Here is a 27,968-nt window from a genome sequence, read left to right on the forward strand (position 1 = left end):
AGTAAAGAGACAAATTCTGACTTGACCTTCGGAGAGTATTTGGCCGGCCCCACACCGGTGCTCTCTAAAGGTTTTCTTTCGATCGTTTTTATCGTGCAGGTTCGATTGAGTCGCGAGTACGGTGTGACCCATTGGTGACAATTTTCAACGTCATCAATTAACATGCCCTGCTATTATATCAACAAAATTTTAGTAAATTTTGGAAATACTACTGTAATCAAAATTCTATTACTAAGTGTTTTTAGTATGTAATTTAAAGAACTTTTATTATTTATTTTAAACTATTTTAATAATATATATAATTCTTAGTTTTGATAGAAACCCGAACTCATACTATTTGCCTTCATTATGTAAGGTTTTTTTATTTTTATTTATTTATTTATAGAAATCTTTCAACTTAACTTTATTCAATTGGTTGGTAAATCAGCTAGCATAATATTGAAAATGTTTGGAGGAACATTCTTCATCCAAACTTCATTATTTAAGTTAAAGTAATATTTATTCTTTTATATTTAATATCTATTTATTGTTAATTTTCAATAATGTTATCAAAATATTTTATTCAGTTTATATATGATTTTTAATCTATTTTCATTGTAGGAGAATTGTGGGAGGCTAGAAAGATTAGTCTCATTGGGTGTGATTCGAGGAGTCCAAAGGCCTAACCTTCACCAAACACAAGTGGTCCCGATTTGACCATGAAGAAGATATTTCCAAAGAGTGTCTAGCCTGAGGAAGGTTCTCGGACAAAGACAATTCGAAGAGATTGGGAAGGAGCTCGCATAAAGTCGAGGGTGCTAATTTGAAGAAGGAAGCAACAACCATTGTGGATAAGAAGAGGGGGAAACTTCCCTGAAAAGCTGTCATTACCTCTGCATTAAGTGCACTGCACCAATCAGGCTAGTCGCATTAATGACTGAATGACACTTGAACAGTGCCAACATAGCCTGTTACTTACTTAGCATGGCTTTAAAAGGAAGGATGAGACAAGTATCCTTGATGAAGAATCAACAATCCTCCAAATGGAAGGTTAGGATCAAAGCAAGACTACTATAAAAGGGAAGAGATCCCTAGTAAACAAGGATCGGAGGGGAGATAAAAGCGAGTAAGATTATTAAATTGAGAGAAAAGAATATTCATACTTGTATTTTCCTAAGTGTAAAAGGTTCTTCGGCCATTCCAAAGAAGATAAGATAATTAAATTTACAAATCTCTTGTCATATTTTTATGTTTGAATAAGAATTATTATAAAAAGGTTCAACTATTAGTCTGGATTCCTATCTTTATAAATTAATTGTGGTAGAACTTGATCCAAGCCCAATTCCTTTTTGAGCTGTAGGATTTCTGACCCATACAAGAATAATGCTAGTCATCTATAGAATAGTTATATAATACAAGAGAGGGAATGATACTAGGGTAGCATTAATTTTATTACATATCCTTGAAAAAACCAATGTGTCAACCTTCAAACACACAAAAAAAAAAAAAAAAAAAATTTGTTAAGAAATTTATTTATTATTTTGTTGATATGTCCCATCACATGAATTAGCATATTAGTTTGTAAGTTATATATATATATATATATATATATATATAAAGAAGGAGAAAAGTTAATGAATGCTATAAGAATATTAGTTTAGAAAGTATTTTTAGAAACTTGTTTTGGGAAAAGAAAAAAATAATTAATTTTTAATTGCTTTTTGTATTTTTTATTTCCTATAAAAATTGTGTTAAAATTTTCCTAAAACAATTTATTAACAATTTCTCCGAAGGCACTTATTATTTATTAACAACATAACATAATCCATAAACAATTGGAAGTACTTTTTTGCATTTTTCTACGAGAGAAGAAAGCCAAATTGAGTACTTGCATAAGTTGCATGTTAAAAGTTAAAACTAGATTAGATTCATAGTCGTAATCATTTGATCATGCTGAAAAAGCCCAATCCTATGTTGCGTATATGCCTGCTCTTGCTGGTAGTATGCCAAATTTCTGTTTCTCTCTTTCTCTAGGTGCATGGGAATTGGGGAGAAAATGAAATAAAAAACTATTATTTTAAAGATGTAGCAGCATTTGACATGTAGCAAGCATCTCATACATGTTGTGCTTCCATTAGTTGCTAACCTGCTGGTCGGTTTGGTGCAGAGAGGTTGGTGTTAATCGATGCCAGGTGAAGATTGAATAACCCTACTCACAGTGATGGACAAGAGGAATATTTTGAAAATGATCTCAAATATGAGGGATTAAAAAATTTTAAACTTACATGACAAAAATAAATAAATAAAACTGTAAATTTAAAAGGACAAAACTACAATTTAATCCTAAAGAAATGACTACTTAGAGCATCTTCAGCAGAATCTCCAAATTTTTGTATTATTTGGATAATGAACAGTGATTTTTACCTTTTAACTACTATCTTTTTCAAATACACTTCCAACAGATTCTCTATCCCATTTTCTATCTTATTTAAATATTATCTCTTCATTCATTATTTATTCTTTTTTTAACAACTACACATTTTCTAACATTTTTTTATTTAACACCTAATTATTATAATAGGAAAAAAGCATTTGAAGAGTGAACAGTAGCTCATCAGACTTGATGAGCTACTGTTCATGAGCTAAAAAAAAAGGAATAGAGAGTCCATTGGAGAGCTTTTTTTGAGTTTCACTCTCTATTATAGAGAGAATTTTGGGTTTACATAGGCCATTGGAGATACTCTTATATACTTATTGTTGTATTTTTTTATATATGAGAAAATGATTATAAACTAGGTGTAATATTCCTTTCAATCTCATATATGAGTGCTCTAGACCCACTTATAATTAGAGGTGAATTATCGTACTAAAATATGTTAACTAGTACAATAAATTTAGGGATATAATTTTCGTCACAACTTGTTCAAGTTATCGACAATAAATTGGGAGAGACGAGAATTACTTTTATAGAATCAATCATTATTTTTATTTTTATTTTTTTGGTTATTCATAATCGACTATTTCAATAAGCGTCCACAAACTTACCGGAGAAATGGATGATTCTTGAAGAAAAAGGGTTGCTCTGTCTTGTCAGCCCTCTTTTTGAATACGTTTTTACAAAGGCCCTTTGGTAGGAAAAATCAAAAGGCTGTGGTTCATTTTGAGATTCCAGTCATGGATCAATTTTTAACTGGATGTGACTGTTGATAGTTAATACTGCTCAGCCGAGACTTGAGAGTCGAAAATCATGGACCCTCAAATTGATCCAGCATAACAAGGCACAATAATCTCATCAGCAATAATTGTGAAAGGATAAAACCATGCATTAAAATCTGAGTTTGAAAAGGCTAGAAATGAAAAGAAAATATGAAAGACACAAAAAGAAAAGAAGTGGAATGGTTGGTGGTACTTGTTGGTCCTGGATGGGGACCCGATGCAACGGGCAATGTGTAAAGATGCCTAAAATCCAAACAAAAGAAAGTTGGATTTGACAAGTGAGAACGATTCCACCAAAGATAAGAGGCCTAAAGAGACTAAGCACGCCGACTACCACCAACGATTAAGACCTATGAAAAAATTTTAAGTTTTTAATATTTTGTTGAGGCAAAGTTTAGCCACAATTTCTTCCATTTCCTTTGACCTTGGGGTATTTTCCAAATGAGAACAACATACGAGATAGCAATGTGCTAGATACTTTCACTACAAACCAGTTGGTCCCAAATGTGTTTGTCATACCATAGGTTAAAATAATGGGACCGCTATAAACATCATTACACGTACGTTATATCCATTAGAAATATTGATTAAATTCAATATGTACCAATCCTGGCACAATCTATCTAGCTTGTATGTCACATTTTTTTTTCTTGGGGGGGCGGTTTTGGTTGGACTTAGGAGGTTCCTTCTTGATTTGAATGTGTTGTTTTTAGAGAGAGAGAGAGAGAGAGAGAGAGAGAGATCAGTGACTGTATATAAAATAAGAACAGGTTAAGGAGCCAAGTAAAGGGATCTTGTTGGGCTACTTATAGCACACCCAAGATGTTTGGATTGGAGGACAGTGGATGGCTTGTCTGCCTCTTTGTTTGGAGCATAATGCGAGGCTTACGTGTGTTCCAATATCTGCCTCGTTTCTTCAGGAAAATTTATCTTTTCAAATATATAATTGCTCATTGTTTGAGTGTAACAAATCATTGTCATTGAGATGAGAGCTATGGTTATGATAAAATAAAAACTTTTAGCTTACCTTAAACATGATCATTTTTGGAACTACAACTGCGATAAATAAGAGGAGGAGATACTAATACAAAACAAGGAAAAAAGAGAGAGAGAGAGAGAGAAGAGTTTACTTGCCCAGTTGGTTATTTTTTTTGATGTGGGAATCATGGACTTCTTGCACTTATGATGAATCAGAATCTTGTGTTGTGTTCAATTCAATTGGATGCTTGATTGGGATGTGAAATTTTACTTTATGCGAATTAGATTTTTATTTTGGAATCTGATAAATCATATATCCATGTAATCAAGTGGGATATATGGTACTGAAGGGTTGTTTGTCAAATTGATAACAGGGAGGCCCCATCACACCCTTTCAATAATGATCCATCTTTAATCTTTAGCCATGGAATAGATTTATCATCCATGGTTTTGACACTTACTAGGCTACTAGCACAGCACTGGTGTCCAAGGTTTTCAGACCCGGACCGTTCATTGAACCGTAAAAGGAAGAGGTTCAAGATTTTTGAGGTCGAACCAGGGTCGAACCGTGATGACGTCATAATTAATTTAATAATTAATTAAAGCCTAAATATAGATATTAAATTGATAAAATTAGCAAAATTGACAATATATCAATACATGTGAGGGAAATTTAATGATTTTCAAGTATATATTTAATAATTAAATAAGAAAGTTAATAAAATAAAATAATAACTATGAAAATATTAAAATTTATGATTAATTTTTGAAATAAAGTTGAATATCTTTGAAGGATTTTAATTATAATTTTTTTTAATTCCTTGTAAGAGATGGATAATTTAATTAAGTAGAATAAAATTGTGTTAAGTTTTTTTTTTTTTTTAAATTGCTAAGGGATTGGACCGCACGGTTCTCACCGGTTCGTGCAGTCCAACCCCGGTCTTAACGGTTCATGAAATTAACAAAAAATTTGATTCTTTTTGCTTAAAAACCGGTTTTCATCCCGATTCTCGGTTTTCACGGTCCAACCTCTTAATCCGGTCCAATTCTGAAAACTATGCTAGTGTCCAAGAGAGGAAAATCTATCGTGTTTTCATTACATTCCATTACATGTATCTGCCCTCTCAAATGGGAGTGAATACATCATACATGTGGCAGAAACATGTAAAACCACCTCATCTAGGAGACTCTCCAATGGAATAAAGCCATAATGGCACAAATTGCAATTTGAATTCGACCGTTTTTTTTAGAGGAGGATTTGGATACATTTTTTTATTATATAAAATTGATGAAGTTAATGTATGGATTAAAATCTTATTAATACATAGATTTGAATTAATTAGAATTAACATGTCATGGCAAATTCATAACAAGTATCTTTGCAGAAAACAAAAAATCATAACATGTAATTTTGTTGGAGTAAAACCATTTTAAGCTTAAATCTATCATGTGTTGTTCAAATTCATATCAAGAAATTATTCTTCAAATCACTTGATTTTAAATCCTTAAATCAAAATGCAGCATAAAAATAGATCCATTAGACCCTCAAGATTATAGACCATTCACTAGTAGCAGCCTTTCAATGATAATGAACTACTTGATGGTCATCAAACAAGGAAACTGAATCCTTCATAACAAAATTTCACTAATTTCAGGGTCCTCCGTTCATTTTTGAGACAATCCAAACTCAAATACCCCTCATTGTAACAAAGATTATAGTTGCATTAAAATCCAAGAGAGACATCCTTATCTATATTCTTCTGGCAGACGGTATCCAGTCATAACTATTTTGTCAGCAAACATCTTGCCAGTTTTGGGCATGACATGCCAGTGCAGAGTCAAGTTAAACTCTTTACCCTGCAGATTGCTTCCCTGAGAGTAACAAAAGGAAGAAGACAGATCACCAGTCATACTCAGTAAAATGTAAGCAGTGGTTTTCTATGTTAAAGACAGACTATAAAATTGGACTATATTCACTGTCCTGCTAGATAAGCACAGTGACTACCACCAAATGAGAAGCACAGTTACTATGAAATTCTGAAATATGTATCTACTATGTATACAAGCTTGTTACATAGGCCAGACAGTTCTGGTCTACACATTAAACGTGCTAAATACCAAAGGCTTACCTGATCAATGAAGCGATACTTATTTGTGGTGTGAATCAAAAACAGTTCTGGTCTACACATGAAAAGTGCTAAATACCAAAGGCTTACCTGATCAATAAAGCGATACTTATTTGTGGTGTGAATCAAAAACTTTGCGCGTTCTTTAGATGGTATAATATCATCCCAAAGGGAAACCTGTTCCATAACAATAAGATCCAACCAGTCCATCAAATTATGCAGGATGGACCAGATTAAGACAATAAGCATGCACAAGAAATCTTTTTTTTTGATAGGTAAGAAAGATGTATATTCAATAAACTGCTAAATGCAAAGAAGCACTAGCATATCAAACGTACAAGAAAAGAAGGAAAAGAAAAAACATAAAAGAAGAATAACACTAAGAACAAAGAAGAAGAGAGCTAAGGAAGGACGGGAGAGAATCACTAGATGTGAGTCCCCAAACCCTAACCCAATCAAAAAGGAAACCAAAAAAAAGTGCGGGCATTTGGTCATCGGATCTATCCAAATCCTCAAATGTTCGCCAATTGCATTCCCTCCAAATACACCATATCAGACACAATCGAACTAAATTCCAAATGTGAGATGAACGCTTCCCCAGCCAATTCCACCAGCTAAAAAGAAGATCTGACACCGTACCAGAGGGGACCCATGAAATCCCAAAGATTCTATAGACAAAGCACCATAGCTGATAAACCTTTCCACAATATAACAACAAGTGATCCATTGTCTCCCCACAACATCGACACATAATACACCAATCAACAAAGTCATAGCCCTTAAGCCTCAAATTATCTCCTGTGAGAATCCTATCCCATACCGATATCCAAACAAAGAAAGAGACACGCCGGGGTGCCTTAACCTTCCAAATACCTTTCCATGGAAAGACAATGGAAGAAGAACAATGCAACTTGTGATAAAATGAGCGGATAGTAAAATCCCATTTTTTTGTCAACTTCCATCTCATACGATCACCTTCAGTTACAAGGGGTAGATTGGATGCCAAGAATCGGAAAAAATCATCTACCACATTTGCCTCCCAATCATTAGGACCCCGAATGAAGCGAACATCCCAAGTTCTCCTGTTCTCCGCTCCTTGGCACAACAAAGATGATTCTACGGAAGCTTCTTTGTTTTGCAACAAGAGTGTACAAGATCGGAAAAGCCAACTGGAGAGGAAAATCTCCACACCACCTGTCTGTCTAGAATTTCACTCTATCCCCCACCCCAACCTTAAAGTGGACATTTTTGCGAAACATTTCCCATCCCATCCGAATACTTCTCCACAGACCACACCCATGAGCACCCCTTCCCAACTTAGAGGTCCATCCCCCCCATTCTTCCCCAAATTTCAAAGCTACCACCCTCCACCACAACCTATTCTCCTCGATCCCAAAATGCCAAAGCCACTTTCCAAGTAAGGCTTTATTGAACGTGGTTAACTTCCTAATACCCAAACCACCATTAGGCATGCACACCTTATTCCAACCCAACAAATGTGTCTTAGTGTCACCCCACAAGAAGTCCCTTTGCAGCTTCTGAATTTTGTTTGCCACAAGTGTAGGAATGGTGAAAAGAGATAAGAAATAAGTAGGGAGGCTAGATAGTGTGCTTTTAAGCAATGTCAATCTGCCACCTTTTGACAAATACAATTTCTTCCAACTTGCTAACTTTCTTTCAATTTTTTCTAATATCGGGTTCCAAATAGAGGGGGCTTTATGGGACACCCCCAGCAGCATACCAAGATAAGTCATTGGCGGGGACCCAACCCAATGACCCAATATCTCTACCAAAGCATGCACATTATTTACCTCTCCTATAGGAATCGTTTCGCTCTTAGCCACGTTAACCTTCAAACCGGTCATAGCCTGAAAACAAAGTAGCAACAATCGAATATGAAGGATTTGCTCCACCGCTGCCTCACAAAACAAAATGGTATCATTCGCAAATAGTAAATGCGAAACACATTCTCCTCTGCCCCTCTTGCCATCTGCCCTAAAGCCACTAAGTATCCTGCCCCCTCCATTCTCTTCACCATCCTACTAAACACCTCCATCATAATTAAAAATAACAAGGGAGACAGCGGACATGAAAAGTGTGGAGAATTGGACATGAAAAGGCACCCCATGGCAGGGTGAGATACCATTTGAATGGAGTCCATGGAGTGTCATGAACGGGTCTGAAATTTAGAGTTTCCTATTGCAGTGTACAAAGAATCCTATTAAAAGCAAGATTGTGAAGAGCCACTGGTGGAGATTTTAAGGCGGTTGGGCTGAAAGGTGGGAAAGCAGGGAATGGAGACTGTCGGAAAATTCTCTGGTCTATGAAAAGGTTTCATACTCTCCATGGAAGAGGGAGTGTCTTTCCTCTGGACCTGTGCATTCATGGATTAATATATAGCCACAGAACACTTGAGCACGAGGAAGTGTAACACTTTTAGAGGATGTGCCATGGGAAAATAGAGGCACAACAGTCATTTGTCCTAAACGTGAGGTATCCAATTTCAATGGACAATCTCCTTTAGGCAACTTAGAATTCAGTGGCTATGCTAACATAAACTTCGATAAGTGGCTGTACTAACATTATTTGTTGCTTAGTTAGCAAAACCAGGGCAAAAGTCATGGAGAGGAAAAGTACTACTCTACAGAAGACTGCTTATGTCTTCCATCAAAACCCAATTTTGCCAAATGCTAGCAGTACCAAATAAGTATACAGAATCTGTTTCCAAATAGTGCAGTTACGTAGCTGTGGTGAGATAAAAAGTATATTTTAATAAGTAATATTTATGGCCCCAAGGGGATGGGGATTGGGACATTCAAGCTAGCAACCTCCATTTCATGAGGCAAGGTCCCAAGCTGACTGTCCTAGTCCATATTATCCAGCAACATAAATGTTAAGCATCCTTTTAAACTAACCAAAATAAGAACAGAATAAAAATAATAGCACTGTTGTAATAGTGCATCATAATGCACTAGAGCATACCTGATTCAGAGAATTCTTTGGGGTTTCATACTCAGCAGCTAGAAAGACAAAGACCTACAGCACTAAAGTAATGGTGAGAAAAAATGCATGCTTCAACTGTTACTCAAATTCACTAGACAGCGAGTAGTAATATAGAGAAAAGGACAGTTTGCAGCAAAAAGAAAATGAAGCCCTGTGACCAGTGTATTCAATGTATATAGGGTAGTTAATAGTTACGCAAAGTTTTGACCCTAACATAAACTATTTAAAACATAGAAAAAATCAACAACATTTCAGGAGATCTTGAATCAATGTAATGTTTCATTGATTATAATGACTATAGAATAATGTAGAATTTATGAACAATGGATTCAAATCTATACGGTCTTAAAGTCAATGTAACAAAAAGAAACTCTAGAGCTCTCCTGCCAGACTTAGTTGTCCAGCATAGAGAGATGCCAGTAAATAAATCCTTAAGAAATAGGAGGAATATAAAGCAGTGAATCAGAAAAACGAATCGGTAGAAATCAACACATAACTGGCTGAAGTGTGCATAAGAAGGATCTACTAATTAGGCTTTATGAAACGTCCAATAGTAAAAACACTCTGGTGACTGGACTACATTATAATGACTTTTCATAATATGCTTGTGCTACATATGATGCAGAACAACCAAAACAAAATTGAAACAATAGAAAAATAAAGGGATATGACCTAGGAGTCAGCACCTAGGCTTTGCTTGGAATCAGTACCAAGTGAGGAAACCACTAGGAGTCAGCACCTAGGGTAGACCTAAAATCAGCATCAGACTAAAGAAAGACCAAACGTCCATTTTTTTCATTCATCAAAATATCAACTATCTCCTTAAGGAGTACAATAGGTTGCTTATAAAGGATTGCTAAACCCTAGTTCTAATTGGCTAGGAAACCCTAATTGCTTTATTACGAAAATAATCTTGCTTCCAAATTAAAATAATAATAGTCTAATAAACTATTAGGACCTAAAACATAAAAAATACAATTGACTTGCAAATATAAATAATACTAAATAAAAATCTTCTTGCGTCTCTCGCATCATTCTCCTCTGGTTGGAGAAAACTCGACCTCGAGTTCTAAAGCGTTGAAGGATTAGGATGCTAACAAGTAACAATTGCTTCAAGTCTAGAATCACCCTAGGGGGCATGGAGAAAAGAAAAACCTTGAATTCCACCATGTCAAACTCTTCTGGAATAACAAAATCAATGTGTGGAATCAACATAATCTTATCTTGAACCATTGGAAGCACTATGTTATCCACTTTCTCCACTTTAACAAACTGTTTGTCTTCATGCATCTTGGAAGGCTGATCAAAAGCAGATTCATTAGCTTCCAATATCACATCATGTGCACCCTATAACATAATACTCTCTTTAGGCACCATTTCTTCACCTTGCTGCTCTTCAATAAATTCATTTCCTTGCACGCATGTTAAAGCAACACTTGTCGAGGCATGTACATCTGTGTCAACATTAGGCTTTGGTGTTACTTGAACCATTGGAAGCACTATGTTATCCACTTTCTCCACTTTAGCAAACTGTTTGTCTTCATGCACCATGGAAGGCTGATCAAAAGCAGATTCATTAGCTTCCAATATCACATCACGTGCACCCTATAACATAATACTCTCTTTAGGCACCATTTCTTCACCTTGCTACTCTTCAATAAATTCATTTCCTTGCACGCATGTTAAAGCAACACTTGTTGAGGCATGTACATCTGTGTCAACATTAGGCTTTGGTGTTGCCTGAGGATTCTCCACGACCAAGATATCATCATCAATGTTGTCTTCTATGGGGGCAGCAATAAGTTCATTGTGATCAATTATCCTTGGTTTCCCAATTGAATCAATTTGAGTCTTCATTTGCTTCATCTGAGCAATTCTGTCCTGAACATCTTTCATGAGCTTTATAGATAATTCTTGTAATTCCTTGGTAGATAATTCTTTGATAGATTGTTCAAAAGTGCGTTGAGGACATGAAATGGGATGAGGATGAGGATTCATCGTATTTGCTTCAACTTGAAAAGTGCCACATTGAGATTGGGGTAGATACTTAGCTTGATAGTATGGTGACAAATACTCATCACAAAGCTTTTCTTTCATATCTTCCCACACACTAATGGTAGGTTCATACTTCATATAGCGGGAATATTCAAGATTCTCTCAAAATCTTTGTGCTTTACCTCTTAACTTCAACTTGGCATACTTAACCTTTTTGTTATCTACAAAATTTGCTTGCTCAAAGAATTGCTCCATCCCATTCATCCAGTTGACAAAATCTCCTGGATAAGTTTCATAACCATCAAAATAAGGTGCTTCTAATATTTCCATGATTCTCTAAAATAGTGCGTCAACAAATAGTTGGAAGTTGGAACAAGAACCTGGGCTGCTGTGATGTTCTTTGGACAGGTCGTTGGAATGGGCTTCTAAGACTATTCTCTCAAATAGTTGCCGGAACTAGGCTGGTTGACAAGTTTGGATTTCGTGGGCTCGATCTGGTATTTTTTTTTTTTTTTTTCTTAAAAACTGGTGTTGTAAAATGTGGGCTTTGGGCTTGTTAACAAATGGGTCAGGCAAGGGTTATGTCTCTAAAATGGGTTAGTAAGAATTTTTTTTTTTGGCTAAAGGAAGTGAATAACACAGAGGGAGCTGTACTGGGTTACCTTTGAGATCAACGACAGTGAGCAAGAGAAGGTCATGGCGGCGCAAGGCAAGGATGGAAGGTGCTCGTAGTGGGTTGCTGGTGCAAAAGGGATCCGCTGCTAGCAGCGTATCCGGCAGTGATTTTGAAGGCTGGCGACTGTATTTATTTTCTGCTTGGCTGGGAAATCTGGTTTACTGTAGTGGATGGTATTCCGATGGTTAGGAAATAATGATTGCACTGGATTTTTTTTTTTAATTTTTTTTTTTGGTGATTTTTTTGATTCTGGGTTGACTACGCTTCAAAGTTCAAACAGATCGGTGTTTGCTCTGATACCAAAATTGACGCAAGACAACCAAAACAAAACTGAAACAATAGAAAAATAAAGGGATATGACCTAAGAGTTAGCACCTAGGCCTTGCTTGGAGTTAGCACCAAGTGGGGAAACCATTAAGAGTTAGCACCTAGGGTAGACCTAAAGTAAGCACCAGACCAAAGAAAGACCAAACGGCCATTTTTTTCATTCATCAAAATATCAACTATCTCCTCAAGGAGTATAATAGGTTTCTCATAAAGGATTGCTAAACCCTAGTTCTAATTGGCTAGGAAACCCTAATTGTTTTATTACGAAAATAACCTTACTTCCAAATTAAAATAATAATAGCCTAATAAACTACTAGGACCTAAAACATAAAAAATACAATTGACTTACAAACATAAATAATACTAAATAATAATCTTTTTGCATCTCCCGCATCAACATAGCTAGTGATATTTGTGATATCATTTCTGAAGGCCCATAGTAAGCCATTCAAGCTTCAATCACTTTTGATCTAGTACTGAGTCACCCATATTGATAGGATAATAGCTTAGATGCAAAAAGTATAATTTCCAAATCTAGGAAAAGAGGAAGTGTAAGAATGCTACAAAACTTCAAACACTAACAAAAGAGATTGTAAAAGCTATGTGAAAATAACTAAATCTATAATTCCAATCAAACACTGAATAGGAGACAAGACATAAACAGCAGGTGGTAATTGGTTGATTGATTAACCTGTTTAGTGTTCCACGTGAACATCGACTGCAAATCAGCTGAGATATTCAATGTCAAGCTAACCTGTATAAAAAAAAAAAAAAAATTTTAAAATTCATAAGGTTTCAAAATAAGACAGAAAGCATGGTTCTTATAGAGTCTACACACATAAAAACATCAAAACACAATAACAGAACAAATACTTCATCATCCAAAAACTTACCTACTATACGCAGCTTCAAAAGAGAAAAAATTGGTCACAAACATTTTCATTTTCATAAATTATAACCATATACCTAGTGATGCTTGGTTTCACTGAGACCAATAATTACATACATATAAAGTACATTATTGGTCCCTAAACCTTAGCGCATAAGCAATTTTATTCCTTCAAATTTTAAGTGATCAATTTTAGTCCTTGAAAAACTTAAAGTGATCACTCCCTATGGAGTGATGGCATGTCAATTTTTAGTTCGGCCATGTCATATCAAAGGGACCAAAAGCGATCAAACTTCAGGATTAAAATCACTCAAAAGCTACGCTTTCGCGACAAACAGTACATTTAAGCCTTTATTCTACATAGATTATTGTCATAATCATTACACATTGCAAGCACAAAGATTTCGAATTTGAATCAAACTCAATTGAAAATTTCAAAATTTTTGTACAATCTAAAAGCCTATGACACAATTAACACATTATAAATACCCAAAATCCAGAATATTAAACGAAATTGAAAAAAAGAAAAAGAAAAGTGATTACCTCCTCGTTTCCATTGCGTTGCTTCTGAAACCAATTAACATTGAGTACCTAAAATTACAGGACAAACAAACACATAGGATCAGACAATCAAATTCCCAAAATTTTGAAAAAACAAAACAAAAAAAAAAACAAAAAACAAAATTGAATTGAGGTTGTTAGAGAGAGAGAGAGAGACCTGGACTTGGGCAGAGGGAGTGGGGGAATTGAGGTTGTCGGAGAGAGAAGCCATGGCGCACATGAGGGCAAGTACGGTCACCCCCAACGTTATCAGAGCGTTGGCTCTGTACCCAAACGAATGCATTTTTGGCTTTTCTTTTTTTTTTTTTCAACCTAAACAAACTAAGATCTAATATACTAAGTAATAATCTTAATTACTCTCTCTCTCACACACACACTCTTTTGTCTCTCTGCCTGTGTTTAAGGTCGGAGATTTAAAAATCTTTCTCCGACGAATCGAAGATTTTCTGAATTTAAAGAGTCAGCTTCAAGTTCAACATGTTTTACTTACGTTACTTTTTTTGTATTTACCAACGGTGAGGGTGGACTACGACTACAACAGTTTGGGCTGGGCCCGACAGCTCTAAAAGAAACTGTTGTTTTACTATATGAGATTGTTTTATTTTTAAATGATATTTATTCCTGAGGATAACTTTTTATTATCAGATCAAGACATCAATCGATTTTTAGTGTAAATAAGAATTGAATCTCAGATCTCTTATGTAACCATCAGAAACTTTAACCTTTTATATAGAGGTAAACTCCAAAAACATTAGATCCACCCCTATGAGAGATATTGGTTACATATTTTGAATGCCTTATATATCCTCTTAAGCTAAGAAAGGGGCAAATGTCAATCATCTAGCTAGAATTCCATTGGCATTTTCTCTTTCTCTCATCTTAATATCTTATTATAACTCCATGTTTTTTAATTAAATAAAATTGAGTTTCTATGGCCCAATAATATATGATAAATCTAGAGGTAGAAAAAATTTATAATTGCTGAGATTGGAGGTTGTTATTGATAGGTAAAAAAGTGATATTAGCAGTGGGTCGATGAAAATTAGAAAAAAAATTGACAAATTAATTATGAAAAATATTGTGTCTGTAGCATTACTTCTTTATGTATTGCAAAATATGGTTACTTTAGATGATATGGCTTCCATATCTATGTATAAACTACATTGATGGGCATGGAGAAACAATAAAGAGCCCCATTAAGTATACTAATTTTTATTCTAGCCTATCCCTAAACAAAAAGTTGGGAGCTGTTATGCAATTCAAGGAGATCAAGCAGTTGGAAATGGGAGGTATCAAAACTTCTGGGTTGGTTAAAACACTTTGTTTGGTAACCTGATTTTAATGGGTTTAGTTGGACTTAGGCTAGGTAGATTTTTTTTTTTTTTTGGGGGGGGGGGGGGGGGGTGGTGTTAGTGCCTATTTTCAAGCAAATCAAATCACATACAAATATGAAATAAAAAGGAAGTCAAGAAACCTCCCCTTATGTTTCTAGTACATTAACATGTACTAAGAATCGTTCTGTTTTTGCCATTGAGTTCAAGAAATGGCAATAAGAAAGAAAAAAAACTTATGAGCATCAGTAAATCACAAAGTTTAGGGACTAACTCAATTTTATCAATGCTTATTTACTTCATTATATTTACTGTATTTTGAAGCATTAAAGCATGTTGCATTTTCAAGAAACTAGAAGAAGCTGTTATTCTCAACACATACAAGGGTTCAACTCTGTCTTATTGAGCCCATTCCCCACAGAAAATAAGAAAAAAAATGTAAAAAAATAAGTCAAAGAACTTCAAAATGTGGTTGCAACTGAATCTTCTGCTCCTGCATTAGTTTGGTTATAAGCATCCATAAAAGATGTCTAATCAAATACATTTTTCTTGTGCACTAATTTGAACCAAAGTCCATGGAATGTTTAACTAGATGGGTTAGGCATTGAACTACATGGCTGGCATTGAAGACGCAGAACACGAAACAGTAGAGCACCTGTAACAGCTCCAATGACTGGGGCAGTTACATATATCCATAAGTCATTGAACTTCCATGAAATGATTGCAGGCCCTAATGACCTTGCAGGATTCATTGATCCTCCTGAAACTGGCCTGATATGCAAAGCCAGAGAAGTTTATACAAGAAAAATAATAGTAAGAAAAGAAAATGAAATTCAAATCAATTGCAAATAAGTTTAAAATTTGAACCTACCCTGTGATTAACACAGCTAGTGCAATGGCTATTCCAACAGCAAAGCCAGACAAGTGGCCTACCTGCAAAATGTTTTCAATTTAACTAATGGAAATTATAAACTCTTCATTAATGCTGTTAAAGGTATCTTGGACCCTCTTGGGTCCATGTATTTCTAAAGCAAGCAAAATCCTAGTCCTAATCGTAGTACAAGCTGAACCAACACACAGTAAAGGTTCAAAATTCTTACAGATTGTGCTTGGTATGTCAATGATGCAGCTAGGAACATGATTATAAAACTTGCAATGAGCTCCACCCAGAAGGCAGAATTGCAACCTTGTAGTGGCCTGGTGATCATAATTTCTGGTTTTAAACCATAAACTGACTGTCCAACATATGTTGCCAATACAGAACCCAATATTTGTGCTATTATATAGAGTGGAACCTGTTACACAGTCACACAATTAAGGGACAACTTCAATTTTAGTACCTACACTGCTACACATTGTACATATCCAAAAACTAAAATTATATACCTTGGACCATGGAAAATGACCAAAGCTTGCAAAAGCAATTGTGATAGCAGGATTAACATGCGCACAAGAGATAGGCCCTATTGAGAAAATCACAACCACCACTGTCAATCCTGCTGTGGCTGCATACTCCAGGAGACCCACTTCGCCTTTCAACAGCTGGGTGCATGCTATGATCCCACATACTGAAAACATCAAAATGAAAGTCCCTACCATCTCTGCTAAAGCCTGCATATATTTTAGATCAAACTCACATGTATGATTACCAAAATAATCTTTAGTGAAGAAGTCACAGCCTTCCAATCAAACTTTAGACAAATTTTTATATGCTAAAATTTTGCTAATAGTGTATAGAAAGTTTTAGAGCTTCTAGCTTTTGCTGAATTGATTAGCATATTGAGCATATGATTACTTTTGAATTTGAAAACTGGAACTTATTTAAAGCATTTTCTTGCTTTAGAAAGAAAAGGAAATTATGTCTACATTGTTGATTGAACAAAGCATTACACTACCCTTTCATAAAATTCCATTCTAGCAACTCCTAATTCCTAAGCTAGGCTTGTTTATTAGAGTTCAGCCCCTCTCTGTCTTGTGCTTTCTTTACTATACACAAGGGATCCAGATTTGAATATTGTTAATTTACTTCTCCTCAGTTGTTGCTTAAATGAGTCTATATGCTTGGTTTCCCATGCTGAACCAACATCTTATAAGTCCATATCATAACTAATCTAAAATTTAGCAAATGATCAAGTAATTGGATGAGTAAGTAGTAAAGCCAGGCCATTTTTGCTAAATAATTTTTTAAAATTAAATATAGAGTTAAAATTAGCAATGTTTGAAAGTTATTTGATAAGATAGTCTTTGAAAACATGAAATCACTCTTTCCAAAAGACCATTTCTATTTGAACATGATGTCTAGTATGGAGGTGAACCTCGTCTTTTGAAGAGACTTCGATACTCATCTCTACAAATACAAGAGTCAAAATATCAAAAGGGCTAATTTCTTAAACGTTTTTATTAATGGGTGTCCTTGTGTGCCAGTTAAGGAGGCTTGACAAGGGTTTCCACCTTCATTGGAAAATAGCAAAAATTAATAAAAATATGTTCTTTAAACTAAAAGTGTCTTGACTCCTTAAAAAAAACGGATCGACTACATCATAAAATTTTACCTTGATAAGGGCATTCACTGACAGAACCCTTTATTTAATAACTTTCAAACATTAAGCAAATGTTTTAAAAAATTATTATTTAGCAAAAATGGCCAGTAAAGGCCGCATATTGTGTGCAAGTAGTTTGAATCACCATTAAGAACAAAAGCATTGCCTCAATCCTTGGGTGGATTGTAATTTGTAAATGATATCACAAGCTCATTTAGGAAAATTAAGTGGCAAGCCAATTATTCTAAGCCCATTAGACTGTGAAAAGGGCCTAATCTCTCTTACCACACGTCCAAGATTTAGATCCATTCCTCGTGGAAAGCAGCTAAAGCCTGAGTTGCTGAAGACATTTCCACTCTTTGACATGGCACTAGAGCCCATTTCTTGATCATCTTTAGACTGGTCACAAGTTGATGCATTGTTTGAATTGTGATGAGGTAGTTGCTCTTCCAACAAGGCTTTCATGATCAACTTTCACATTCACTCTCAAAGAACAGAGTTTTGTAAGTTCAAACAAGCATGTAACTGAGTCTTTAATGATGTTTTAGAATTCTAGAGGTGCAAAGAACATGTAGAATAGAAAAGCATCAGTTTTTTACTTGCAATGGGAAAATGGGATAGTCATTGGTCTAAAAGAGGGTGGGTTAAATATAGTAGAGTTGTTTGTTGTTCACACAATTTTGGTGCTTTTGGAGTTGGAGGGTTGAAGTTTTGAGAGGAAAATGAAATTGGGGTTGCAACACAATTCATGCGTCTCTTTCAAAAGGAGGAAAAGAGTAATCCATGCTTCTTAACTGTCTCAATTTAAGACGTCAACCATCTTTTCCCCAACAATCTTAATTTGGTTCTCCAAACACAAGCATTTTGATGATTTTGTACACTGAAAGTCTCCTCTTTTTTTTTTTTTGCCCATTTAATTTTTCCAATGGGATGTGGGGCTTAAAGAGTTTGTAGATAGCCTCTCACTCCCAATTAATTTGTGTTAGTATTTGGACCTAACTTGACTCTATTGGATTTAGGCACAAGCACAAATTGGTTGTTTATTAATCTTTGTAATGTTTCCTCTTATATTTATTTGATACACATGATTTCCAACAGTTTCCCCAACTTTGTTTGCCGAAAGCACAGCTTGGTAAATTGGTTTGCTTGATGTATGGTATCATTTTCATTTTCATTTTTTGTTGGCCACAAATAGTATCAAGTTTCTAATTTTGTGCACAACTCCCAGATGATTTACACTATACAATTCCGATGTGAACTTGAGATTGACCTTATTCTCACATATTTGTCTCCAAAATCCCTCATCTATATATATATATATATATATATAAAACTGAAGCTTTTGAAGCTTCCACAATTTTTCACATCAGCACAATATTAAAATAATAATAATAATAATAAAACCTTTTTAAAACCGGAACCCAATTCTACCACTATTTTATTTTCCTTTTTTATTTTAGGTTTTATAAACCGGAACCCAATTCTACCACTATTTTCTTTTTCTTTTTTATTTTAGGTTTTATACCCTTTCTCTCTTTTGCCGTTCTCTCTAGCCTCTGCCTCTCTCAATTCTCAAAATCCCTAAACCATATCCCATGGGCATTCTCTCACTCCTTCAGTGGCAAAAAGTGCCAGCCTCCCACCACCGTCATATACCGCCAAAGCCGCTACCAGTGCAGGTATTTTAATTTTTGTTATCTTAGATTTAGGTATTTGGATAATTGGTTTTGATTAATGTTGAACCCGTGCAAAATCGAAGATATCTGCTTCTTCTTCAACTCTCTCTCAACCTCTCCATCTTTTCCCTAAAAAACACAACACGAACTGACCTCTGACCTCTAGCCTCTAGGTTATTGGTGTTATATACCATAATTTTATTGGTCTTTATTTGTTTAGGTTGATTGAAATAAATAAAATTTACTGGTAATATGTTATTATGCTATAAATTGTTGTTAATTTTAGTAAATTTTAGTTTTTGCAGTAGGGTTAAAGGTATGGTATTCGTTTAGTTTGGATTTTTAGCTTTTAGTTTAGCTTTTTTTCTTAACCTTTCTGAGATTTTTTACCCCAGCTTCATTGATTTCTGTTTTGTATTCTAGAGTTGATTAAATTGTAGTTTTAGCTGCGTTTCTCTTTGTATCTGTAATTGATTGAGTTTGGGTTTGGAACTCTATAACTGAGTTTAGTACTGTGTTTTGACAATAATCAATTTTATTTTATTTTGTGTGGAAACTGAGCTATGGGTTTGAATTTGTTTAGTGGTAGTCTATGGTTGGTTTGCATTTATGCTTGCTTTCAATCAATTTGATGTCAGAATTATGACTTAGGATTTGATCTGCTTTTGTTTACTTCAAATTAATTTACTTTGAAGTTGATTAAATTGTAGTTTTAGAACGGTCTCACCACCCTATTACCTTGCAATTCAGAAAACCTGTTAAGCAGTCTTCTTTTCGTCTTTCCTTTTTCACTGATTTTTTTTTTTTTGTTTTTGCCATTGATTTCAGGATCAGGTACTAAGTTTTTGCCCTTCTGATTGATTTGTCATAGTTCCAGAAATCCCCCTACAAAATTCTCTAAGTAGAAACCAATGGCTGTCTAAGTGGGTATGTATTTCTTATTTGAATTGTGATTGTGGGAATTATTGTTGATTGAAGAGATTGGCAGTAAAGATTGGGTTTCTAGGGTCGTTTTTGAGAAAATTCAAATAAATTTTTTGGTGTGTTTTGTTTGATTTGTTTCATGTGTTTTGACGATAATCAATTTGATTTTTTTTTTTTTTTATTATGCTTGAAATAGTTGGTCTTCTTTCACTCTCAATAGAATATATATATATATATATATATATATATATATATATTTATAGATGACCGCAACAATCCAGCTTTATGGATTTCCCTTTACTTCTTCTGATGTTTCCAATTCAAGTCTAAAATTCATTGTTCCAAGGGTGGTTTGAAGGGCCATGAGAATTAGTATTTGGAGAATATCCTATTCCATGAAGCAGAGTGCTTCTAAGTGGACTCACTTTCTTAGCCATCTATGTGTCAATACCTGGTATTTTCTAAAGCACTCTGTGTTCTGCCACTTTCATTATAAATATGATTACGCTAATGGAATTCTTTGTCATAATAGTTGCTCCACTTCTTTTCAATCCTTAAAAAAAACACCATTATCCATATACTTGGGAATTTTCTTTTGTGAATGCATTATTGATTTGAGTAGGTGGTTTTGGGTCAATTTACTATTTTTTGCAAAATGTTTTTGAGTATATGTTGATAAAATTTTCTGTATTGAGCTTTGTTTTCTTTTTTGTATCATAAATTGAAAGATGTATCTTGGAATTAAGTGGTGTGATACGTTATAACCAGTAGTAGAATGTGGGGCTTCGTTGTCTTGGGCTACCCCAAAGATGGAACTCTGTGAATTGCATTTGCAACAGATGGTGAAGTTAACTGTTTTGTAATTCTAGAGGTATTTATTCAGCTTTTTATGTGACAGTTGTTGGTTTCTGTAACTTCAACAGTTTACTGTTGGCTTATTATTTTAATATGTGCTGTTTTAGCTATGTTTCTTTTGTATCTGTAATTGAGTTTGTGCACACGCTTAGATAAGTCTTAGGTTTGGAACTTTGTAATTGAGTTTAGTAGTGTGCTTTGATGATAATATTTTTTGAAGTGAGTTACATCTTCAATATTTTAAATAGATATTAAAATGGTGATAATCAATTTGAATTTTTTTGTGTGGAAATTGAGCTATGGGTTTGAATTTGTTTAGTGGAAACTGAGAGAGGTGGAGTTATCAACTTGCTTTCATTACACAACATTCCTGATAATCTTAGCGAAATTGGTGTGGAGTATGTTGAGGTTAGTTTTTCAGTGTTGTTTAGTTTTTCAGAATTGAATATTATATTGCTCAACAACATTATTTTTGTCTTCAAACACATGAACATATGGACATGCAAGGTATGATGCAGCTGACACATTGATTAGATAAGATACATTATTAGATAAGATACATTCAAATACTTGCAAGGCTACATGACTATAACTGAAAGTAACTGCATAAAACAAAATAGAATTCTTAAATCAATTAGAGGATTTAGTTTAGGCTTTTGCTTTTAATATTTGGGTTCCTTTGCCTCTATAAATTACTGGTCACTATGGAAAAAATGAGTTAAAGTTAGCTAACAGCAGCAACTATGGTGATGCAGGTGATTGTTTTTTCATTGGATAGAATCATAAAAAATTTTATGCTAATCTATTTAATTCTTGAAGAAAATAACATATATAGGAAGAGTTCTCATTTTTTTTTTTTTTTTAAATTTTCATGAGGGTAAGCTGCCCGCTCTCACAATCAAATTGTTTGATGATATGAAGGAGATTAAAAAAGAAAAATTTGCACTACACTACACTGTTTCATTAAAATCTGCACTATACTACACTGTTTCAAACTTTCTGTACTGCACTATTTCTCTTCTATTAATGTTTCTTGGCTGAAAATTGGATTCTTACTGTTTTGCAGGTAGGGATTTAGCATTTTGATATCTGGCTTATTTGGTAATACAACTACAAGACAAGGAAAGTCAGGTATTTACCAGTCTTTCCTTTATTCTGTACTATTTATTGCATATTTATTGGTAATATGTTTGTAGAAAGAATTTGAAATTGGAATATGATTGCATGTTTAAGTTTCTTGGTTATCTCAAACTTGGTTTTATGTTTGGGTTAATTGTTTCATCTCAAGATTTCCATTGTTTTAATAACTTCTATGTACAATTTGTATTTTATCAAATAATCATGTTTTTATTTTATTTTTTTTTTTTTTAATTCTGAAGTTAGTATGTGAATGCTATATTTTTCTTCAATTAAGAAGAAAAATACAACTAAATGACTATAATCTCAAGTAAGGATGGGAATTCTACTCCATCAAGAAACTTTTTGACTCTTTTGAAGAAATTGACAAAGCAATTTAGCTTGATAAAATGACAGAAGTACGTATTCTTTAATTTAGCAAAATTACAAATATGATATTTAAGATGTATATGTTGTAATACATTCCTCAACCTGTTCTATTGCTAGGCTTACATCAGTGAAACTTGATGTTCAAAGCAATGTGCAACTCACACCAACATCTATACCCAAGGAAAACAAAAGGGCATATATAGGGACTGCTACAAAGCAACAAAGGAAGAAGATGCAAAAAACACTTTAAAGTTGTCTTTCAATCTCTAAGATTTTCTATGCACAATTTGGTTTTAATGGATTTGTGATTTTGGTACTAAAGACATAGTGGAACAAAGGAAATTTTTTTGCTTTTATGCATAATTTGGTTTTAAATTGAAACAGAGAGGAATTAAACTCCTTTATTTAGTTATTTGAGGATACAACTCTACTTCAACGTTTTTTAAATATTATGAATACAATGAATATTTAGTGGAAGTCATGAAATAAATGAAATTGAAAAAAAAAAAAAAAAAGCCATAGCAAAAATACATGGTATTGGGACTTATGTGCAAATTAAAAACTGTTGGGAGGAGCTTCAGCTTAAAACTGTGATCTATGTGTCATCTTTTGGGACAATAATGATATTTTATGTCCTTCTATTATGGATATAATTTTTATTTATTTTTAATTAAAAAAATTAGTAGCATTCCCGTGCGATGTTCTTTTGTAATACTTATTAAACCAAATGTAAAAGCATATTATGATTATTGTAATATATTACTTCATAATATCTGTATTTATCTCATTTTTAATATTACTTCATAATATTACATGTTTCATCTTATATCAAAGTCAATTTAGCTTTCAATAATTGAAATTAGAGAGATGTTTAAATCTGAATGTGTTAACATTTGATTTAAAACTATCCCGTGCATCGCACGGGTTTGCGACTAGTATTTGTTTATTTATTTTCGTTTACTCTTTTTTAAAAAAAAAAAAATCACATTTACTCTTGTTGGGATTTTGGAAATTACATTTCGTATCAAGAATGACTTCATAGAAAGTACCAAGATAAAAGAGAGGAACTTTAATATTGAACATTGCTTGATGTCTTTTGAAGTGGGCCAACGAAATCATGCCATAGTGGTCATAACATAATGTAAAGTTGTGATTTACAACTATGTTTTATGTTGGATTTAATTCCTTGTCAAATTTGATTCTATTTTTGTTTAATCATTTTCCTGTATTTTTGTGAGATTTAATGAAAGGGCCGTGTGTGAGAGATTGGTGAAAATTCTGTAAAGATGAAGAATTCGCGACTAGCTTGCAACTAGCTCATGACTGCCCACGTGAGAAGCACATGCTAGAATTTGAAGAGTCTCTTTACTAGGCTGGATTTTGTGAGTTACTTCGTGACTTAGGCAAAGTCACAAGTGACCCATGAATTTCTTTGCCTGGAGCTTTTTGAGTGTGCTTTTTTTCATACCTTTATCAATACTATACAAGTCCTCATTACCCACGAAATTGTAAGGAGTTTTTCTAAGAAACTTTTGAGAAAAAAAACCCTAACTAAACACTTGAGAGTTAGAAATTGTATACCCATAATCATCTACACCATTTCTCTAAAGTTTTCCTTTACTCCTACCTCTCCATCTACACATTCTTGAGAGGTTTTTAGCCCAAACATTTATCTCACCTAATCTAAGTGTTGAGAGAAGTTTTGGTGCATATGGGAAGCATTGGAAGAAGCCATTACTCAATGGCTCCTTCCAATGGTAGATGTAATTTGGGTGGGCTTTGGCATATGTGGACTGGGCCCTCTTTTCCAAATAATAATTTTTATTATTTTATTTTTCGAGTCAGTCAGTCTGTGCGCAACACTTTTTCTTTGAATAGTGTGTCTATTCACTAACGTATATAAATTCATAGTCCCTTATTCATGAAAACTAATTTTTTAGAAAAACTCTCTCAGAGAGAAAATATTTTTTGCATTCATGTGAGTCAAAGAGAGAGAAAAAGACATAGAGTAGTTCATAGAACACAGACATTGTATGCTTCTTTTCCGTGTTGTAGATCATTTTATCTTGAGAGGCAGACGCCCATGAGTCTCAAAGCACCACAGACACCCATGAAATCTGCTTTAAGGAGATTGTGTCAAATACAAGACTTGATCTGAATCATTCATCATTCATACATTTGGTCTGTAAGTTATTAATTATTTACAGATTTCTTTTTATATATATGTACAATATTTATTTATTACTTTTGCTATCATATCTACTTGTGTTATTGCTTATATTTAGATCTATATGTTGTTCTTTTTGGTTAATCACAAAAGTAAATTATTGATTTAGGCTGTGTTTGGCAACATGTAAAATAATTTCCGAGTGTAAAATATTTTCAGTTGAAAATATCTTAATGAAAGGAAAACATTTTCATCTGTTTGGTTGTGTTCTAAGAAATTCGCTGGAAAAGTATTTCCAGTGTTTGATTCTCCAATGTAAAACATTTTCTAGAGAACAAATAAATTGCAACCCAAGAACAAATCACTGTTATTACCTCAACCAAATCATGAAAACAAAACTAAAAAAAACACTACACTGTAAATGGGAACAACCCCATAAAATCCTAGATCTCAAGATCTCAATTTGAGAATGTGGATCTTGAGGGAAAAGAAATGAGGAAGATGGGTCGGTGGTGGAAAAGGGATGGGTTGGTGGAGGTGGTCGTGGAGATGGGTTGGGGGAGGACGAGGGATGGGTCGGTGGAGGAAGAGAGAAGTGCTCAAACTACCTTCACCAGCGGTGGGCTTGTAGGCACGACGACGGAGCCGTGGATTTGTGGCTGTTTCTGGGCTTCACCGACAGTGCTTCTCTCCTTCCTTTGCTTGGGCATGGCATGAGTGATGAGAGTGTGAGTGAGGAAAGGATTTTTGTGAGGAGTGGAAATGCTTTGAAGGTAATTTCAAAGTGTAAAACATTTTACACTTTAAGGGGGGGTATTTTACGATCAACTGAATGTATTTTCAGTTTGACCGTAATTTCTTGAGATGCCAAACACCATTAGTGGTGTAAAACATTTTCCAAAGATCAATTACTACCGAATCAAACACAGCCTTATATCCAACATTATACTATTTGAGCTTTCACATAAGATATCATTCTAACACTAACTGTTGGAAATTGTTTATGCATTATTTTGAACTGACTCATTTGGACCTCTTATTGACAAGTTTAGAAGTGGGCCAAGAATTCTTGCAATAAAAGTCTCAATAACAACAAATATTCCAACCACTAGGATCCCGAAGAATCTGATTTAGATATGCTTCTGTTAGGAGTGGAATAGATGGATTTGGGTTTCTCTAGCTGATTTGAGGTCAGCTGGTCCTCCAATGGAAAAGAGAAAATAGTAGAGAAAGGAAACAGAGAAATAGAAAAGTAAATTTGGAAACAATCATCTTATTTGATATTTTCTGTACAAACTTCCTTTTATACCCTTGACTAATGCTTTGCCCTCTAACCCGTGTCTAGTACTACTCCAACTAACCATTACTCCAACTAACCCAATATCCTAACTAACTGACCTGCCACCCTGTCACTGCCTTGCATACACAATTGTAGCACCAGCAATTATAACCCAACTCTACACAATACCCCCAAATATCCAACACTACACATGCACAATGGCCTTATAGTCATACCCCCAAAAATATCCCACAAATATCCCATTACAATCATACTACAAAATATCCCCACAAATATCCCTAACAATACCCTCCCCTTAAAACACTTTGCCCACAAGGTGAGGATACTATTGTTGTAGCAAGTACAGGTCTTCCCAGGTGGCATCATCCACACTTTCCCCTTGCCATTGCACCAGGACTTGAGTAACAGTCCTGCTTCTCAAATTATGAGTTCTAGTCTTCAAAATAGCCACTGGTTTAGGACTCAAACTGCTAGTTGCATCCACAGAAGGTAATGAAGGAACCACAGCCACATGCTTGCCCAACTTCTCCTTAAGACAGGAAACATGGAATGTAGGGTGGATTCTAGAATCTGGTGGTAGATCCAACCTATAGGATACCTTGCCCACCCTATGCAAAACTTGAAAAGGTCCATAATATCTAGGTGCCAACTTACCCAAATGCTTCTGCTTCATTGATTTCTGCTCGTAAGGCAGCAACCTGAGGTATACCCAATCACCCTCAGCAAATTCCCTTTTAGTCTTGTGCTTATCAGCATTCACCTTCATCCTTTCCTGAGTTGCTACCAAATTTTGCTTCAACAAGGCCAGAAGTTGCTGTATAGTCCTCAATTGCACATCAACACTATCAACTTTAGTGGTACCTGGAATATAATCCAATAGCTTGGGAGGAAGGTAGCCAAATAAAGCCTCAAAAGGAGTTAACTTGGTAAAGGTATGAAAATTGGTATTGAACCAAAATTTAGCCAATGGTAGCCATTCCACCCAAGTCTGAGGTCTATTAGCTGCAAATGCTCTCAAATAGTGTTCTAGACTCTTGTTAACTACTTCAATTTGTCCATCTATCTGAGGATGATAAGTTGAGACCTCATCAACTCTTGCCAAAAATGAGAGGTGAAAACAGGATCCCTATCACTTACAATTGTAGCTGTTAGCATAAGCACTGCACCAATCTCTCTCAAAATTCTCTCTGGAAGCTCTCTACAATATGTGGTTATAAGGGGTATTTATATTGGTGTGTGTTTGGAATGCGAAAGGTCAGTTTTTCCCAAACAGAGTAGTCTGGCGACTTGACCTCGCGACTTAACTGAGTCGCGGGTCTGAGTCGTGTGCTAACTGCCCGGCCAGATTGGAAGTTTTGTCATGTAGTACTTCAGCTGGCGTGACTCTTCAGCTCCTCTGCATGCTTCACACGTGTGTCAGCTTTGACAACTTGCCAACCGCGAGCTAGTCGCGAGATCCAGTCGCGAGGCCCTATTGAGTGCACATTCTTGAGCTTTTTCTTCACACTCTCTCACACACTATCCTTACATGATTCCCACCTAAATACAAGGTTTCTAAATGTTGAATTACAAGCAAATTTGACAATGAATAAAACCAACAAGATGGTTGATTAAATTCAACCTTACAATAACATATACAATTTTTTTTTATATTAATTTTTAGTCATAAATCAACTCAAAGACTATATTCACTCAAACTAAAAACTCATACAAAATTTAAAAAAAATACAAAAAAAATTATAAAATAAAAGTTTGAAAATAGCAATTATTGGAAACCACATATCGGCAAGATAAGAGTAAGACATGCTCAAAAGTATTGAATTTAAAAATCATTGGAAACCTTACCGAATGTAGCAATAAAGAAACTAATGAAGTTCTTCTTATAGACACTTGCCTACTTAGAGAACGAATTGAGATAT

General features: G+C 34.6%; 2 protein-coding genes and 1 long non-coding RNA gene across 5 annotated transcripts; 1 reads left to right on the top strand and 2 right to left on the bottom strand.

Annotated features, from left to right (window-relative positions):
• Positions 1-5,648: 5,648 nt before the first annotated feature.
• On the bottom strand, positions 5,649-14,276 carry LOC115994488 (signal peptidase complex subunit 3B-like). The gene is made up of 6 exons (XM_031118657.1): positions 13,908-14,276; positions 13,733-13,780; positions 12,992-13,054; positions 9,282-9,335; positions 6,390-6,476; positions 5,649-6,045 (listed from the first exon to the last, which is right to left on the bottom strand). Exons 1-6 carry the CDS (start codon positions 14,031-14,033, stop codon positions 5,920-5,922), a joined length of 504 nt encoding a protein of 167 aa, XP_030974517.1. The 5' UTR covers positions 14,034-14,276; the 3' UTR covers positions 5,649-5,919.
• Positions 14,277-15,359: 1,083 nt separating this feature from the next.
• Positions 15,360-18,308, bottom strand: LOC115994489 (probable aquaporin NIP7-1). The gene is made up of 5 exons (XM_031118658.1): positions 17,907-18,308; positions 16,468-16,692; positions 16,182-16,376; positions 15,953-16,014; positions 15,360-15,852 (listed from the first exon to the last, which is right to left on the bottom strand). Exons 1-5 carry the CDS (start codon positions 18,084-18,086, stop codon positions 15,666-15,668), a joined length of 849 nt encoding a protein of 282 aa, XP_030974518.1. The 5' UTR covers positions 18,087-18,308; the 3' UTR covers positions 15,360-15,665.
• Positions 18,309-19,138: 830 nt separating this feature from the next.
• LOC115993699 lies at positions 19,139-22,839 on the top strand. 3 transcript variants are annotated; one of them, XR_004093048.1, is made up of 5 exons: positions 19,139-19,300; positions 20,126-20,224; positions 21,396-21,484; positions 22,143-22,207; positions 22,700-22,839. It is a non-coding gene; the product is annotated as an uncharacterized LOC115993699 (long non-coding RNA). The 3 variants fall into 3 exon arrangements; XR_004093049.1 differs by having other exon boundaries at positions 20,126-20,131; XR_004093050.1 differs by lacking the exon at positions 20,126-20,224.
• Positions 22,840-27,968: the final 5,129 nt, after the last annotated feature.

This window comes from Quercus lobata, chromosome 6, assembly GCF_001633185.2.
Source record: "Quercus lobata isolate SW786 chromosome 6, ValleyOak3.0 Primary Assembly, whole genome shotgun sequence".
In the NCBI taxonomy this organism is placed as follows: domain Eukaryota; kingdom Viridiplantae; phylum Streptophyta; class Magnoliopsida; order Fagales; family Fagaceae; genus Quercus; species Quercus lobata.

Excerpts from the sequence above, each read along its gene's own strand:
- LOC115994488 (XM_031118657.1), bottom strand. The coding sequence starts at position 14,033 with ATGCATTCGTTTGGGTACAGAGCCAACGCTCTGATAACGTTGGGGGTG. Across the intron at positions 13,781-13,907 it reads CTCCCTCTGCCCAAGTCCAG|GTACTCAATGTTAATTGGTT; the intron begins GTCTCTCTCTCT and ends CTGTAATTTTAG. Across the intron at positions 13,055-13,732 it reads AACGCAATGGAAACGAGGAG|GTTAGCTTGACATTGAATAT; the intron begins GTAATCACTTTT and ends TTTTTTATACAG.
- LOC115994489 (XM_031118658.1), bottom strand. The coding sequence starts at position 18,086 with ATGAAAGCCTTGTTGGAAGAGCAACTACCTCATCACAATTCAAACAAT. Across the intron at positions 16,015-16,181 it reads TGACATACCAAGCACAATCT|GTAGGCCACTTGTCTGGCTT; the intron begins GTAAGAATTTTG and ends AACATTTTGCAG. Across the intron at positions 15,853-15,952 it reads CTAGCTGTGTTAATCACAGG|GCCAGTTTCAGGAGGATCAA; the intron begins GTAGGTTCAAAT and ends TTTGCATATCAG.